At 42.4% G+C, this 19158-nt stretch overlaps 1 protein-coding gene across 2 annotated transcripts in view; it reads left to right on the top strand.

The window, feature by feature from the left end:
• Nucleotides 1-19158, top strand: part of HBS1L (HBS1 like translational GTPase) — a 2781383-nt gene that overhangs the window by 1922669 nt on the left and 839556 nt on the right. For both annotated transcript variants that reach the window (XM_044076292.1, XM_044076279.1), the window contains one exon: nt 12826-12900. In XM_044076292.1, coding sequence (XP_043932227.1) covers nt 12826-12900 — 75 coding nt within the window. The remainder of the gene's footprint in view (nt 1-12825; nt 12901-19158) is intronic.

Here is a 19158-nt window from a genome sequence, read left to right as displayed (position 1 = left end):
CCTTAGTGTCCTGTGCAATTTTTCTCTCGAAGCTGGCCTTAGACGATTTTATGAGTGCCCGTAGTTTTTTGCTAATACTGATCAGAGATGCCTTCCCTTTTTGGGATTTTGCTCTATCTTGTAGTAGCTTCCTCCTTCTATTGTATAGTTTGTTTATGGCTGGGGTCCACCAGACAGGACGTCTGCCTTTGGAGGATTGGGTCTTGGTTTTATTTGGGATTGCATGATCCATGCATTCCTGAAGGTGTTCATAGAATACGTTTATTAAGGATTCTGCGGTCTGGGCCGTATTTTCCACAGGCCCGGGGGCTTTGAAGGATTCCACCACGGTTCTGAGGAGTGTAAAATTTGCTTTAGAGAAGATGTCCTTCAAGGATGCATCTGCAGTCATCACATATGGGTTGTCCTGCCTCAGGCAGCCCTTTGGTCGGCCGGATTCCAAAGTCTGGGTCCGGCGTCGGCTGAAGTCGCCCTTTCCCCGACGTCAGAGCGCCTGGGGTATAAAATCGCCAGCCGACACCATCTTCCTCAGTGTTTCTTGCCACGTGGTGCCCGAAGCAGAAGCAGTTCGCAAGTGCCGGTCGGCCAGTTCCTGTAATTCAGCTAAACCGAAGACTTCAAAAGCTAAGTACCCCGTTGGGGACTCTTTCTTGCCTCAGCCGATGTCAGATAAAATTAATAATTGTTTAACTTGTGGGAAACAAATACCTCATAAGGATTTCCACTCTTACTGCCTACCTTGCTAGGCCCAGACCACGACGTCTCGGCCTGTTCTGCCTGTGCTTCCTTCAACCGATGCACTCTAAGACGTCGGTCGGAGTTTGCAGAGGAATTTTTGGGGGCTAGTTTTGCTTACAAAATGCCGTCGGAGACTCCAACTTCACATTTAATAAAGAAACGGAAGGACAAGGACCGACACACGCGGTCCGCGGTTTCGGCTGAAACCACGGCCAAGCCTACCGCGAGTGTCTCGGTCTCGGCTGAAACCGAGTCCTTGGTACTTCCGTCCACCGAAACCGTACAACCAACAACCTCGGCCCCGTAGGCCACTTCTGTATCGGTTGTTGAATCTCCATTGGAATCTGGTGTCCAGGAACCTTCCGACACCATTCCCTTAGACAAAACTACACCAGCACATGGTGCAGCCAGGCCTCCTGCATCCATGTCTATTAAGGCATTCTCTAGGGCTAAAGCTGCTAAACACTCAAAATCTATGCCTCCCAGGGTTATCCCTCAGGGACCCACTACAGGTTCTCAGATCCTTAGTCTAGCAGAGGACCTTATTTCATTAATTATGGGCTCTCAACCTCATCCAGACAGGGGCTCTCAACCTCCTACTGAAAAAAGGCCCAGGGTTGAGCCCTCTGATCCCCTCTCCTCAGATGAGGCCTCTGATGGCTCTGCTCTCTCGGACTACCTCAGAGGCTTTTTCGGCCTACGAGGATTCTGATGCAGAGGAATCTATCCCTTCGGCCTCCCCTCCTGAAGAACTGTCTTTTGGGGAAACTCTGCACACTATCAGGGAACATTTCCAATGGCAGGGCCAGGAATTCTCTTATTCCAGGAAGAGATTAAGGACCTTCTTGCATTTGCCTCAGCATAGACCTTTGGCTATTCCCCCTGTTTTGAATGTCATTGATGATGTGTACTCTGAGTCTAGCACAATCCCTGACACTCTCCCTCCGGCTCCTGCCAAACCCGATAGGTACTACAGGGTCCCGGAATCACATCTTTTCCTTTACAAGGCCCACTGTCCTGATCCAGAAACTATTTCCCAGGGCCCTAAAGGGGTTGCAGCTGTCACTACAAAAAATCCACTCCCCTCTGAAAGAGCGATGGGGTAAAAAAGTTTATACTTCTGCTACCCTTTCTATGAGGGCTTTAAACTGTCAATTTCATATGATACAGTACCAAGAGTATTTGTTAGATGAATTGCATAAAAAACTGTCTTCACCTGAACCCCTAGATCGCAAATCACTTCAGGATCTGGTACATAACTCTCAACAGGTTAGCAACCATTTCTTGCAGTGTGGTTATGATGCATTGGAAGCTTCATGTAGGTCAGCTATGACAGGTGTAGTCATACGTAGGCATGCTTGGCTGAAGGAACAATCTCTGCCAGACCATGTTAAAGCAAAGCTTCTGGATGCTCCACTGGAAAAGCAAAAGTTATTTGGCTCCACTGCTCAGGAGGTCTTAGAGATTTGAAGAAAAGGCAAAATCTGTACAAACAGTCAAAGATTTTATGCAAGTCCAACCACCAAGATTCAGCAGAAATTGGCCTTCCAAGAACTGGTCCTTTCCAGACACAGACAGATTTCAGAGAGGCAAGAACAGGCGTGCCAGAGGTAGAGGGCAAGCTAGAGGCTCCTACAGAGGACGTCAATGGCAGCCTCCCAACCAGAGAGGTAGTGCAGGGCCTACAACTGCTGCACAAGGACAGACTCAATGACTTTACTTTGACACTGCCAACCAGGGCTCAATTGGAAGCACCTTTGGGCGGAAAGCTTTCCTTATTTTCAGAAAACTGGCACATTATTACAAGGGACAAATGGACACTACAAATAATAGACAAAGGTTACAGGTTCCATTTCCACACATTACCGAAAAGAAAAGGCATGCCAGATCTGCCACCAAATCAAAGGGCAGAGGCTTTGAAACAAATCTCCAACTTAATGAAAATAAAAGCAATAGAAAAGGTTCCTCTCTCAGAACAAGGCCAAGGATTTTATTCCAGACTCTTCCTTGTTCCAAGAAAAGAAAAGCAATGGAGGCCTATTTTCGACTTGTCCGCACTAAATACTTATCTCATTGTGCCAAAATTCAAAATGCTGACTCTACAGCAACTCCTTCCCATGCTGGGCAAGGGGTCTTGGCTGGTAACTCTGGACCTCAAGGAGGCATACCTGCATGTCCCTATCAGACAAAGCTGCAGAAGACACCTCAGATTTCTTGCAGGTTCAGAGCATTATCAATTCTCAGCATTGCCCTTTGGCTTATCTACTGCGCCCAGAGTATTCACGAAATGCCTGGCATCAGTAATTGCACACTGCAGACTTCAGGGGATGCAAATATACCCGTATCTGGACGACTGCCTTATACAAGCGGACAGCCAACAAATTTTGGAAAAACACTTGAATTATGCTGTCTACCTTCTTCTGGCCTTGGGATATACAGTCAACATTCACAAGTCAAGACTTGTACCATCCCAAAGAATAACTTTTCTGGGGGCGGATCTAGACACAACCACCCAAATGGCTTTCCTCACAGAAGAAAAACAAAACCAACTACCGGATTACTTCAAAAACCTGTCAAGACAAACTCAGCTGACTGCAAGGAAAATCCTGCAGGCCCTGGGTTACATGGCTTCTTGCATTCTTCTGATTCCTCAAGCAAGGCTACATATAAGGAAACTACAATGGTACCTAAGGAGTTTATGGACTCAGCACAGGCACAGCTTGGAAACTTTGATACCACTCATCCCATGCCTTCAAAGGGAATTTCTGTGGTGGGCTCAAGCAAGCCAGTCAAACAGGGGTTTGCCCTTCAGCAAACCAATAGCCAGCCAAACCATTACAACGGACGCTTCAGACCACGGATGGGGAGCGCACATGGAGGGAAGATGCATTCAAGGACTATGGTCACAAAAAGAGCTACGCATACACTTAAACCAAAAGGAAATGCTGGCAGTGATGCATGCTATCGAGGCCTTCAAGTTATTTCTACATCAAGGCCACCTGCTAATAAGGACAGACAACACTACAGTTATGTGGTACATAAACAAGCAAGGAGGCACCCATTTCTACCCTCTTTGCAGACTGGCGATGAATCTATGCGAGCTTTCCTTGACACTCAATATACAGCTGCAATCCCAGTTTGTACCAGGAAAGGACAATATACTGGCGGACAACTTAAGCAGGAACATCATGGATGCACACGAATGGATGCTGCACCCAGACATCTTCCATCAGATAACACAATCATGGGGGAGACCGGACATAGACCTCTTTGCCTCCCCACACAATCATCAGCTGGAGAAATTCTGCTCAAGGACATACCACCCACAAGCATGAAAAGTGGGCGCCCTCTCTTTCAGCTGGAGAACTCTAACAGTGTATGCATTCTCACCTCTTCCTTTAATGACCAAGGTCTTACTGAAGATCAGGGCAGAGCAGCCAAGAGTGATTCTGATAGCTCCGGACTGGCCAAGACAGCACTGGTACCCATTGCTAAAGAGCATGTCACGGACGAAACCATGGCTTCTTCCACAATGGCCGCTTCTCCTGACACAGCACAATTACAAAACTCTGCATTCCAACCTGAAAACGTTACAACTAGCTGCCTGGAAAATACCTTGACTCATCACCAGGATAAGCTATCCAAGAGAGTGAAGGATATCATCATGGAAGCTCGCAGGCCTTCCACAAGAAAGGCATACTCAGCAAAATGGAAAAGATTTCACACCTGGAGCACCTCAAAGGGCCTAGATGCAACAGTTATGAACATGGCACATATCCTGGAATATTTGGCAGAAATGCTCCACAATGGCCTGTCTTACTCTTCCATTAAAATTCATGCTTCAGCAATTTCAGCAGAGTACAATACTGATCCACCTGTCTTCTCTCATCCTCTCCTAAGACAGTTTCTTCGAGGAATTAAAAACATTAATCTCCCAAGGAATCCACCAGTGCCTACTTGGGACCTTAACTTCGTGTTGGAAAAACTAACACTGCCTCCCTTTGAACCAGCAGCATCTGCAGAACTACAGTTCCTGTCTTGGAAGACTGCTTTCCTTCTAGCCATAACCTCAGCAAGAAGAGTATCTGAGTTACAGGCCCTCATGGCAGTACAGCCATTCCTTATCTTTCATCAAGACAGAGTCTCTTTGAAAACCAATCCTTCATTTATGCCAAAGGTGGTATCCAGGGTCTCCTTAAACCAAGCTATTCACCTGCCTACCTTCTTTCCAAATCCACAAAACAAAGGGGAAAAGCTTCTGCACACCCTGGACATACACAGACAGTTGCGCTACTACTTGGACAGAACTAAAAGTAACAGAAAAACTGACCAGCTGTTTGTAGCATATGCTGCTAGTGCACAAGGAAAAGCAATTTCAAAGCAGACAATTTCTAAATGGATAGGAAACTGCATTCGCTTTTGTTACTCCTTTCATGGAAAAACTGTGCCAGCTAACATTAGACCTCATTCCACCAGAGCCACAGCCACCTCCACAGCCTTCTTATGAGGGGTGGCTACCAAGGACATTTTAGAAGCTGCTACATGGAGCTCCGTGCATACATTTTCCAAGCATTACAATTTACCTTTATATTCCAGATCCAGAGCAGGCTTTGCTACAGCAGTCCTGCAGGGCATTTTAGCTTCACCATCCTTTACATAGATCCTCCACCCCCAGATTGGCTATGGTATTCTACCCATATGTGTTGACTGCAGATGCATCCTTGAAGGACATAGTACAGTTTTGTGCCTACCATAAATGTAGATGTCCGATAGGTATGCATCTGCAGTCAGGTTTACCCTCCCTCCTTCCCCTCTGTGGTATTTCTTCCCCTCTGTGGTATTTCTTGGGTACTTATCCCTCTCATAGCTTGCTGGGGTTATCTATTATGGTGTATTTGTTTTATATATATATATATATATATATAATTTTTTTTTATGTATATATATTTCTGTGCATGTTTGGAATTTATTGCATTCCTCCAAATTTAGCCTTCCTTAGAGGGCACCTGGCATCTGGGGCAAGAAAAACTGAGGAGGATGGCATCGGCTGGCGCTTTTATACCCCAGGCGCTCTGACGTCGGGGAAAGGGTGACTTCAGCCGACGCCGGACCCAGACTTTGGAATCCGGCCGACCGAAGGGCTGCCTGAGGCAGGACAACCCATATGTGATGACTGCAGATGCATACCTATCGGACATCTACATTTATGGTAGGTACAAAACTGTACTTTTTTCACTGTGGTTTTCAGGGAGGGAGTGGAGTCGGGATGTGAATATCCAGTGAGATTAGTTTATGGTCTGATCTTACCAATGAGGGGTACACTTCTGGTCTGGAGCATAGAGTCCCCATGTTGGTGATGATCAGGTCCAGTATGTTTTCCCCTTTTGTGGGAGTGGTAACAAGTTGTTCCATAGCATTTGGGCTAGGGTGTTGGAGCTAGAGTAATGCTCCTAGTCTATGTTTGGGTAGTTGAAGTTGCCCAATATAATGGTGTTTGGAGAGACCTTCATATTTTCCAGTGTTCTCAGGAAGGCCGAGTTGGGTTCCTGGGTTTGGGAGGGTGGTCTGTAGCAGGCTATAAACTGGAAGGCACTTTTACCCACTGTTAGTTGCACATGGATAGTCTCTGATGCTTTGTGCTGTCCACCAACCTGGAGGTGTGGGTATCTTTGACGAATATTGATACTCCCCCTCCTTTTGTGGTTCTGCCCAAGTTTTGGGGCCGAAAAGCATGGTATGAGGTATAACCTGGTAGTGCTGGGGTGCTCTCGGGAGCCTTAAACCAGGTTTCTGTTACTGCACAGATATCGATGTTCTCCATGCTAAGGAGAGTTTCGAGTGCGTGCATCTTGAGGTTTAGACTTCTGGCGTTGAGTAGCATTACTCTTAGTTTTTTATCCCTTGGTATACCTATGGAGGTGGGTTTGTCTTTTGAACCTTGCCTAAAAAAGGCACTATGGGGGTAGAAAGAGCCTTTGCCAATATCCGAAAGCCCAGGGGTGACAGGTGCAAGCCGTCCCTAGCAAAGCATCGTGGCTTGTCGAGCATGTCATCCCAGGCTGACAGGCATTTGATCCCCTTTGAATGACACCAATACTTAAGCCAATTGTTGAAATTGATCATCTTGTCTTCATATTGTGGCATCATTCTTGGTGAGGGTAAGATGCTACTCAAGGTCAGGGTCATACCGGCCTGGGCTACATGCTCAGAGAGCTCCTCTATGTCTCTTTTCATGTAGTCCAGGGAGTGCGTCTCAGGTCATTCACACCAGCATGGACAATGACTGAGTCATATTTGTACTTGCCTTGGAGTGACCTGAGTGCTTGTGTTATGTGGCAGATCCTAGCGCCCGACAGGCAGCTCACTGTGACCTTCTCCTTGTTCAGCCTGGTGAGCGGGACGTCAGTGTGCCTGACAATAGAGTCACCTATTACAAGTGTATCAGATGTGTTGTTTAGCCTTAAGGGCTCTGACTGTTCGGCACACTGGCTTTGTGAGCTATGTGTTGCACGTGTTTTGTTTTGGGGTAGCTGTTGCTTGGGTGTCTGCTTTGGATGTCTCTGCTGCTTAGGCAGATTTTTATTTAGAGCCTCCGAGTATGTTTTTGTGTGTTTATGTGTTTGGTTTGCTGTCGTGGTAGGTCTATGTGAGACTGGAATTGTAGTGAGTGTGCTTTCCTTCTCCTCCTGACTGGTTTCGCCAGTACTGAGTTGAGAGAGCTTAGCCTCCAGTATGGCTATATGGTTGCATCTCTCACATGTGTTGGAATTTGTTGGGAGGAGGAGAGGGTTGTGTGTGTACATGAGGCAGTTGTAACATTGCCTCAAGATTCCCAGATTCACCAGCTGGACCAGAGAGGAGATTGACAACTGACCTTTGGACATGCTAGAATAGTATTGGGAATTCCTTTGTAATTGAAAAAAAAGGGCTAATGGGGAACAAGGTACTCAAGGGGAGTTTGTGAGGGTGTAGTGCTTTTAATTTTTTAGTGCTGACTTATATAATTGCTTTAGTGAGCAAGTGCCAGGTAACTTAAATGCAATGTGTTACAGGTAACTTAAATGCAAAAACGACAAACAGTAACTTTCTTTCAAGTGAAACAAGGAAATAAGTACAGTAAGCAATGCAGATATCACTAGGGATCCACAGAAGCACTGAAAAGCCACGTTTTAGGTGGAATTAGCGTTTCAGGGAAATAACAAGAAAATAAACAACAAGCATACAAACAAAGCTAGATTCAGCAGGCCTGGATCTAGTCTATGCTACAGCAAACAAGGTGTACCAATTTCAGTAAGAAACAGTTCAAATATGCAGGCACTATAAGCCTTTAACCAGAAATTCCCAGCTCAGTCCTTCAATGTTTCGCTTATTTTAATTGCATTTGAACACATTTGATTAATTTTTTCTTTAAATTACTGAAAGCCATCTCTTGTATCAAAGCTGAAGCTTGAACTGCTTTTTGCTGAACAGCTGCAGGATTCTACCCAGCCAGTGCATTTTCTCTATAGTTTTACTGGTTGATTTTCTTTCAGGTTCCATTTGTCCTCTTCCTCTATGTCTGTATCCCTCTGCTGTTGCCCCCAGATTTTGTTCTTTTACCCCCAAATGCATTTGATATCCCTGCCCCTACTATCTTCCTTTCTCCCTCTATGTCTTTGTCCCTCTGCTGTTGCCCCCAGATTTTGTTCTTTTACCTCCAAATGCATTTGATATTCCTGCCCCTACTATCTTCCTTTCTCCCTCTATGTCTTTGTCCCACTGCTGTTGCCCCCAGCTTTTGTTCTTTTACCTCCAAATGCATTTGGTATGCCTGCCCCTACTACCTTCCTTTCTCCCTCTTTCTCACACATGCTTCTTGCAACCTTTCCCGTCTACCTTTCTTAAAAAAAAATAAAATAAAGTAGACACCTGTTCATATAAAAGCAGTATGCCCTTTCTTCCTCCCCACCTATTTTTTCCTTAAGGTTACTGTTGTTTATGCTCTTGTTATTGCTATTTTCCCTTTCCTTCCTGTTTATATGACAAACTGAGTTGACATTTCGCTGTATTGTCCCATTGTAGTCTGTTCATAGTGTCTGTGTTGCAGTGATGAGGTACTTCACTGCATGTATGAATGTACCTCGCGTGGGGCACATTGCCTTTCTGTTCTTATCATGTTGGTACACAGTGTGGACAATTTGCTACATTTCAGTACTGTAACTACTGCCAGTAATGTGGCTCCTCTCATGTCCTATACAGACAATTCTGTCTGGATGCTGATGCACCTAAACAGAATCAGGCCGTTCTGGTATGGGGTCTTTGATATTTAGTGCTGTACGCCATTACTGTGAAAGTTCCTGAATGTCACCTGTATAGTCCGCTTTCAACCATGTTGTGTAAAATTAACTATTATCAGGTTTTAGATATATTTTACCTTGGAGAACTTCCTTGCATTTTATGTTGGAACTTTCATCTAACAATTTTTATTTTATTTTTTTTTATTTTTTCAAGCAAGATTGCTTTTTTTGTTAGTTTATTGAACCAGTGTAAGAGATGATTGCAAAACTAGTGTGTGCTCAAATTTATTTATGCAGTGAATCTGGAACAAAAATGAGAAAGGACTTTATTTCACAATTAATTCCTATTATATGGAGTAATTTTCCTTTTTCTTTCCAAAAGTCATACTAGTTACATACTTTTGAAAAGGAATTTGATAATTGGGAAAATACTAATATTTATAATGGTATCAAGACACGATTACATGTTAGCTTCTTTAAGACAGCTGTCCATTTCCTAAAGTATTTGTATTTGTTATGGTGGTTTCTTTGTCTTGCATAGGTATGTTTTAGAGTACCTTTGAGATCTGTATCACAATTACTCTACCTAGGTGTTATGCTTTACATTTAGTGACCTCCAAGTAAGATGAGACATTTCTTAGTAAGTATGCTTACAGATAACAATAAATTAAGATGTAGTTACCATTAGGAGTAAAGCTGCATTTAGTTCATTCAGTTACCTCCATTGTCTTGTACTACAATTTTCTGGCTTCCTGTATTTACTTTCAAAATTCAATAAACTTCTTTAGCACCCTTTTTCTTCACTGTATTGGAAAAATTCAAGTACAAGATTCTGTCTGGCTTTCACTTACAGAAGAGTAAGAAATCTGAAGAAAGTGCATCATCTAGCTTGCAGTCGTTACTTGTGTTTTGTTTATTTTATTTTTATACAACTCAGTTTCATCGTTGCTGAAGGGACAATATGTTGCTAAGGCCTACATTGCTTACCAGTTTTTAGTTTCTAGTTTTAATCTAATGAATATTGTTAAATAGTATGTATATTGTATATTGTATGCTATGTGATTATAGTACAAGTGTTACACAAAATGCGTCATGTTTGTCACTTGCAAGATTTGTGTTTTCCATTTTAACAATAACGATGATTAAGATAATACTGGGTTTTATGTCTGGCTTTGACTTATTTTTTTTAGATTTCTTACTCTTCTGTATCATCTGGCTTGCAGTCTGCGATTGCCATACCTCAGAGAAAAGGGAATATTATGAGAAATGACATCTCAGGCTTGCTATATGCAAGTACATTTTTTGGCCATTAAGTCTCTGCGTTTAAGGACTCACTGTAGCAGGTCCTGACATTTCAATTGGTTCCCTTTTCAGTATCCTAATGTCACATGCAAACATATTTTTGTTAGTAAGATGGTGCTATAGTCGCCATAATTTTCTTTAAGATGTTTTATCTGTACTATACAAATACTCTGGTATGAAGAGAATTAAAACAGATGTAATAATCTGAGTCCCATTTTACTTTGTTTTAAATTGCAGATTTATGCTGTTAGTGTTAAGGATAGTAGAACATGGAAACACTTTGTATTTTCTTGTACATATCTAGATTTCATTCTGTTGAATATGATTGCATGCACTTCCATTTGAGAAACATGGGTAGGGCTGTTTGCCTAGCACAAGCACCTTCCTTTCCTTTGGAGAATATTACATGAAGAACTAAAGACAACATGGAACAGAGAGGCAGTAAATGGTTGCCTTAAGCCAATTTTTGACAGCTCCTAACCAGTATAATAGCCGCCTTAGTTCCTCACAGGGACAGTTCCATTTTTTTTCCAATATCTATCTGGAAGAAGGCAAATAAAAGTGTTCAGACACAAATATTGTATTTTACTGCTACAGTGACCTGACATCTATTTAAATATCTACGTCATACCTCTCAACTGTCCCTGATTTTGATTCAAAGTTTAGCTCTGTCCCTCTTAATCCCTCCTAAAACTAGTGATTTTTGGAGGAAAGGTGGTGAATTACACTTAATGAATAATGACAATAATTAAGAGTTAAAGACTTATTTTACTTCAGAAAATGTGTATTAATTCATATGCTCTGATTCTGTCAATGTTTCAAGTTAATAGCACTAATATTTTTAAAAGTGTCCCTGATTTTTTTGTGACTTGTCCCTGATTCTGTTGAAATTTGTCCCCGATTGGTTGAGAGGTCTGATCTACGTATATTTACACACTACTTGATCCAAATGCAAGTTTAGGGTAAAACTTGGGAAACCATATTCCAGTGAAGTACAGCATTGTTTGACCCACTGAAAAATCCTTATATCATCTCCCAGTTAGTCTTTCCTCCTGCAGTTGCCACTCTGGTAACTGTCATGTTGACTGTACTGCTTTCTTTCTGTTCTCTTCTGTCTCTGTATGCGTCAAAAATAATTTATAAGAGAGTTTTTATTTTTTTTTTTGCTTAATGATCTGGTTATAGTTGGGCTTTGCCTAAGCTTCCTTTTTGTTTGTCTAGTGATAGCAAATGATGTTGGAATTCACTTGGTGATTTACTGGAACTTTTAATTTTTCTCTTTTTGTAATAGTTCATAGCTAGAAGTGGGCTTCTGAGACCAGCCTACCCATATAATTAAATAAATAATATGAAGTGAAGTAAAATAAGTGTGTGTGTAAGTGAAGCTCTGCTGGTCTTCGGAGCTAATGTTGGTTTACTTTAAGAATCAAAGAGCACGTACAAAGACACGCTTTATGAGCAATATATGTTAAGGAAGTAGAATGAAATTAACTAAAGCAGGCAGTCGGTTTGATTGTATGGCTTATTGGCAAAGATAGGCAGGAAATAAGACACTTATTTATTTTGCTAATGGCTGTAAGACTAATATTTTGCCTTTGTTTTTATTACCCACTGCCTGCTAGCCATCAGTTTCAACCTGTACTTGACAGGCCTGGAGAGGAGACACAATTCTTGCAGCCTTCAGTTCACTTTCTACTTTATCATAAGACCCATTTACTGTGGTATTGTTGACAAGTAGGATTTCTTGATGTGCAGGCTACTGCTCTTTTGCACTTCCAGGAATGAGTCTATTTTTGTCCATAGTACACACACTGCATGGTTGAAGTTCATCCATAGCCCCTTACTTTGTCTGCTAGCACATACAGCTTCTTTAGGATGTCTGATGTCAGAGTGGGCATCTGTCTCCTATGATGGATGAGTTATCATCATCCACTCACTTCTATCCTTCTTGACATTCTCCTGCACAATCTGGGTTACCATCTGATCCCATGTCAGCTGGAGCATAGTCAGACCTTTAGCTTTCTGCACTACTGAGATGGCTGACTGTGGGATCCAGCTGAGTATAGTGAAAGAGACAAGTTGTCCTTTTGAAACTGTTTAGTGTTGCATTTTTAGCAATGCACTCTAAGAGGAACTATGTGGGCAATTACTTGAGTGTACCTTTGTCAAAATTAGTAAGAGACCGTATTATGTACTTATTTGGTATTGTGTTCTGTTGTGTAATCACACTGTAATAAAACGTGATACTGATGAGTAATGTTCCAACAGTGATGTATAAGTGCAATTTTTTAAAGAAACTTGGGAGTAGTTTTCAGTTCAGTTACTAGACTGCTTTCAATTGCAGGTATGATATACACATTTTATTGCTAATATCCAAATGATTAGTAGACTGACAACAAAAAATAAGCCTAATACATTTTTCTGATTGTAGAGGTTAATTCTGTTGAATATGATTATCTCTTTTATGTTATTTAAATAATTGATTTCATTCATGTTCTCTATTTTGCAGGTGAGCTGGCAACAAGAAAGATTTAAAGAAATCACAACAAAGCTTGGGCAGTTTTTGAAACAGGCAGGTTTCAAGGTGAGTACAGTATAACACATTTGGATAAATACAGGGTCCTGTGATAAAGTATAGTTGATATCCCATAATAAACAAAAAAATGTAGAATTGCTTCAGTTATGTTATGAAGTTCACAAGAAATTCTTACAGTGGTAGGAAGTGTTTTATTAGAACTGGCATGTTTTGCAGAGTGAATGTGGTTTCCAGCAGTCCATGGATATGGTAGCGTCCATTCCTTTACAATATGCTAAGTTGGTGTTAAAATATTGTGTTTGTTCATTGCTGTTCTGTCTTTCTAAACCAGACTAAAGTTTGAATGTGCTTTTTTCCCCATATATTATCAGGCCTGCTTAATTATCCAGAATGTTATATATTTTTTTTAATTTGTTGAAAAAAAAATTGCAGTATCCAGTTTTAAAATATATTTTGCTGTTGTAAGAAATCACCATGCTGATTCAGTAAACTCTGTGTAGGCTTCGCACAGAGCCTACACGGAGTTTACATTACCACAATGGTGCTCAGCATGCGGCAGTGCGCAATGCATGATGAGTGCCTAAGGTAAGTTTTGCAGCTCACAGCAGAATTACTGGCTGCAAAACCTTGTAAGTGAACACGGATGTCACTTCCGTGTAATGGAGAGCACATACGGTCCGCAGATTTGCAATGAATGCCACAATGATCACCAAGGGTGCACAAATATAACTTCTCAAACTCTTGAGCAAGAAATGTCGACAAAAGCCATAAATAATATGGGGACAAATGATGAAAACTAGGGACGCACTTATTAAATATCGCTATTACAAACTTAGAAAGTTGATGGAATGACAAGTTTTGCATTTGTATGAATTTTCTGAAGGGTATGAAGTCTGAGACTCAAATGTCTATCACATATTTCTTAACTTCTTAGTGCAAAAAATCTGGAGAAAGTCTGACAGAAGTAAGGCCCAAAAATAGGGACAAATTTTAAATACTGCTCTTATAAACATAGAAAGTTGCTAGAGTAACAGGTTTTGTCTTAGCATGCATTTTTCTGATGGACATGAAGTCTGAAACACAAATGTATATCATTATTTAGTGACTTTAGTCCTCAGATCATCCCGGTAATTTACCAGAAAATCATACATTTTATGAGGAACAGGCCAATAATATGAGGCAAATATCTGAACAAATCTGTACACTTGAGAGGTGTGGCTGTACAGATATCTGTCATTCTGTTAATGCAATATATCTGCACAGAAGCCAACTTAATGATAGGACAAATATCCAGTAATAGGGGCATATTTGATATAGGTATCACATGGGAATGTGTTCAAATGCAACACACTCAACCCGCAAGAAATGTGGACAAAGCCATAAAAATGGGGGGACAAAGGGCCAGAAATATGGGCAGATTGTTAATAGTCCACGTCCAAAGTTATAAAGTTGATAGAATATATAGGTTGTACATTAACATGAACGTTCTGAAGACCATGAATTTTGAAACTCAAACGTCAGTCATCAGTTACTGACTGCACTCTGCAATGACTCGCCAATGATTTGCCAGGAAATTTGACAGCTCCTAACCACAAATATGAGCCAAAAACTGGACATTCTGCACAGATCAGGACAGTTGAGAGGTATGCTTCCAAATGTCTGTAATATTGAGTCACATCAGTCTAGAGATCATCCAAGTGATATGGCAGAAAGCCACATATTTGATGAGGAAAACATCTGGACATCCTAGGAATATCTGGAAAGTTCTGAGATATGAGTGTGAAGTGTATGGTCCAAACACAGAACAGGATAGTGTACCTACAGTGCAGAGTATTGTAATACCCCATTCCTGGCATTCTGTACTGAAGCTGTGTTAATGATCTGTAACAGGACATGGGACTTCCATTACAAAGTAGATGTGGCCTCCTGGAACAGGGCAGCCTTTGGTTCCACGGTCCTGAAGAGTTTTTTCCAGTGAGCCACCCAAGAATCAAGGGCTGGGGATGCTGTCCCAAACAGCAAGAAGGAAGGTGAGATATGGACAACCTAACATAAAGACGTTATGTACTCACCATAACGTTCCATGTTTGTTGTCCTTGATCTCGCCTTCCTTCTTGTGTCCCACCTTCCTTCCCCCTTCCTGGAAGATCGAGAGGAACCCCTTGTTCTATTGGTTATACTGGCTGGGTTTCCTTTATGTCATACCTTATGGTTAGTGTCCGTCTACTACTGTTACTATTGTGGAGGGGTCACACCTTTATATGTATGTGTCCATCGGATACGTAAAGTAGACTATATCTCTTGTCTATTTATATTGTCTAGTGTTGGGTTATCAAAAATGAGATCTGGGTAACTGCCAGTAGGCATGCTGGGATAGGGGCTATCTTCGAGCCAGTAAAAGCTCTCAAGCTATAGTATACAACCGAGTCAGAGCTGAGGACTAGCTCTGAACCCAAACAGCAAGAAGGAAGGCAAGATCAAGGACAACAAACATGGAATGTTATGGTGAGTACATAACTTTTTTTTATAGCTCAATGCAGGCTAAATGGTATCCACATTTTTCCGTATTTAGATGTCTTGCTCATCTTTGCAGAATCTTTTTTCAAAATGTGAGGAATCTCTCTCTCGCTTGCTCTCTCTCTCTCTCTGTCTTAGGTGAAGGATCTCTTGTACAATCTGGGATTCAAACGTCTTCTTGACTTACTCGCACAGAATTGGGTTCCTGTGATGTCAACAAGACACCTCAATTCAAAGAGCTTTTCTTCCACAGGAAAAATATAGATCTTTATTTAAATGTATTTCTAAGGTTTTCTCCTCAAACTGTGAGGTAATACCTCAAGATTTTGGGTCTCATGGCATCTATGATTCTCACTGTATCCCTGATAAGACTCCATATAGGAAGGGTACAGCAATTTCTGAAATCTCTTTGGTCCTAGCATTGGTCCCAGCATCAACATCCTCCATCCTTTCGGATCCAAGTACTGAGGTTTGTCAGAAGAGAAATCTTTTGGTGGAGACAACAGATATTCTTAAATCAAGGTCTCCCCTGCTCCAAAGCAGTCACCTCAGATGCTTCAGACTTTGAATGGGGAGCAGTTTCATGAGGGATAAATGTGCAGGGGGTGTGTGATATCAAGGACATTCACACACACAAATATAAAGGTCCTGATCAGGGCACTCTGCTCTCTGAACCATCTTTGGACCCCGGGACCTCTTCATGTAGTTACAGACAATACCAGTCATGCAGTATATCAACAGTCAAGGAGTAACCAGGTCATACCCCCTTTGCAGATTACCCATGTTAGCTTAGGATTTAGCTTCACAGTACAGTCTCACTTTACAGGGATCTTACGTTGTGTCAGAGCAAACGTATGTGACAGACAAGCTGAACAGGGCCAGGGCAGACCCTCATGAATGGAAACTAGATCAGGGAGTCTTCCAAGATTTGATCCATCTGTGGAGAGTTCCTCACGTAGACATGTTTGCCTCCTCTCTGAACAATCAACTGGCAAAATTCTGTTCCAAGACTCTGTGCAAGAAAGCCTGGAAGAGTGATGCCTTTTCTTTTGTTTGACAGGAATGTTCCTGTATGCCTTTCCACCTTTCCACTAATGTCCAGGATATTCAGAGGGAATCCCCAAAGATCATTGTAGTGACTCTCTTCTGGCCCAGGCAACATGGATGTTCTTCGTGTTTCACTGTTGCAGTCATCACACTTGGGTTATCTGCCTGGAGGTAGCCCTCAGTCAGCCCGAATACCAGAGTCTTGGGATTTCTGAGTCGGATGCTGTTGCCTCTTCCATGACGTCAGGTCGTCATGGGTATAAAACACGCAGCTGACGCCATTACATCAGCTTATCTTGCTGCGTGGGAGCCCGAAGCAGAAGCAGTTCACAAGTTCTCCTCGGCCGCTTCCTGAAATTTTCGTTTTTCGAGTTTCAAGCCTGAAGTCTTCTAAAGCTAAGTACCCCATTGGGGATCCTTTTTTCTTGCTCTAACCGATGTCAGAAAAAGTTAACAATTGTCTTGCCTGTGGAAAGCAAATACCTCACAGAGATTTTCATTCTTAGCGCATCATCTGTTTAGGCCCAGACCACGACGTTCCTTGTCATAGGTTTTGTGCCTTGTTTAACTCCCGACCTATTCGTCGTTGGGCTATCTTTGTCACTAAATTCTTACGCTCTTGTTCTCCATATTCTGGAATGGCTTCCATAAGCCATCCAACTTCTGATCTTCTGAAAAAACGTAAGGATAAAGACAGAGACAGACCGCATAGGTTCAAAACTGCCGACAATGCTTCCATTAAGCTAGTCGCCAGTCCGCCGGTACTCAGTGAGGCACTTTTGCAGCCTCTTTTACCCGCTTCTAGAAATTCACAGGCCTCTGCTGAGACCCATTCGGAGTTCGGTATGCAACGAGATGCTTCTTCAACTATAGAACCTGCTGAAGTCTCTACCTTGGATGAGTCCGGAGCTGCTGTGCAGGCACCAGCTTCTGGGGGTGTATTCCAACCTTCCGATGTTCGTATTCAACCGACAACTTCATTTTTTACTAAAACTACAGAGTTTCTCAGGCCCAGAGTTCGCACTACGCTTAGAAAGCCGAAAACCAAAGTGCATGCTCAAGCTTTCATCCCACAGAAACAAATGATTAGAATGGCTGAAGAGACCTTATAACTTTAATTAGGGGAAGCCAGCCTTCCCCCTCTAAAAGACAAAGAATGGATTTTCCTTCAGACTCTACAGACCATGAATCCGATGAGTCCGATGACACTGATCCCTCTGATTTCCAGGACATACCCTTATCTACCTATGAGGATTCAGATGCAGAGGATTCTATTCTCTCTGCCTCCCCTCCAGCGGTCTTTTCTTTTGGTGAAACCTTGCATACCTTAAGAGAGCATTTCCGCTGGGAATGCCAGGACTACCCTCAGTCCAAAAAGAGACTCTGAGAATTTTTAGACTTGCCCCAGCACAGGCCTGTAGCTATACCCCCTGTCCTGGATATTGTAGATGACATCTTCATGGACTCCAGTCTTACTCTGGATATTTACCACCAGCTCCTAGAAAGCCTGACAGGTACTACAGAGTACCTGACTCTCACAAATTTCTGTTTAAGAATCCCACTGTGGATCCGGAGACCATTTCCCAGGGTCCTAAAGGCATTAAGGCTACTAGATCCAAAAACCCCTACCCCTTTGGACAGGGATTCTGGAGCTTTAGACAGATGGGGTAAGAAGGAATATACCTCTGCAACTCTTGCCATCAGGGCTTTGAATTGCCAGTTTCACATGTTGAAGTACCAATAGCATATTATGGAACTAATTAAACAAAAAAATGTTGTTGCTTCCAGATTGTACAGAAAATAAAGATTTACAAGAGTTAATACATTCTGCAAACCAAGTTAGTAAACATACTTTGCAGTGTGGCTTTGATGCCGTAGAAGCATCTTGCAGAGCTGCGGTCACTGGGTCTGTACTGAGAAGGCATGCTTGGCTAAAGGAACAGTTCTTGCCAGACCATGTCAAAGCAAAATTACTAGATGCTCCATTACACCAGGAATGTTTGTTTGGCACAAAAGCAGAACTTGTTCTTAAAAAGATGGAGGAAAAAGCTAAATCTATGCAAACTGTTAAAGATTTCTTACAGGTGCAGCCACCTAGATTTAGTAGGCATTGGCCTTCTAAAAACTAGTCTTTTCCAGTCCCTCCCAGTCCAAACCCAGGGACAGCAGACAACCAAGACTACAGTATCAAGGTATGCAGAGATCTAAACAATGGAGTGCTCCCACTTCAAAAACAGGGAGTGGTAATCCACCCCCTTATGGAAAAAGTTCGCAATGACTTGTCTATCATCCTTCCTAGCCATGCCCAAGTACTTGCACCCCTAGGAGGAAAACTCGCCCTGGATGCAAAAAACTGGATGTCCATTACCCAGGGCCAATGGGTCCTAAACATTGTATCCCAGGGATACAGATTCTACTTCCACTCACTGCCATCCCCAAATGGGTTGCCAGACCTTCCTCCAAACCAGTGGGCAGAGGCTCAAAAGCAAGTACTTTTTCTTCTCAGTATCAGGGCTATTCAACCTGTTCCATTAGAGCAAAGGGGACAGGGTTTCTACTCCAGATTGTCCCTGGTGCCCAGAAAAGGGAGCTCTTGGCGCCCTATCCTGGATCTGTCAATTCTCAACACCTTTGTGGTGGTCCCAAAATTCAAAATGCTTACACTGCAAAAGCTTCTTCCTATGCTAGCCAAGGACGCCTGGCTAGTCACCCTAGACATAAAAAAAGCTTATCTGCACATCC

This window comes from Protopterus annectens, chromosome 1.part1, assembly GCF_019279795.1.
Source record: "Protopterus annectens isolate FY-2018-M chromosome 1.part1, PAN1.0, whole genome shotgun sequence".
NCBI classification, from domain to species: Eukaryota; Metazoa; Chordata; order Ceratodontiformes; family Protopteridae; genus Protopterus; species Protopterus annectens.
This window is presented reverse-complemented; position numbering and strand designations above follow the sequence as displayed.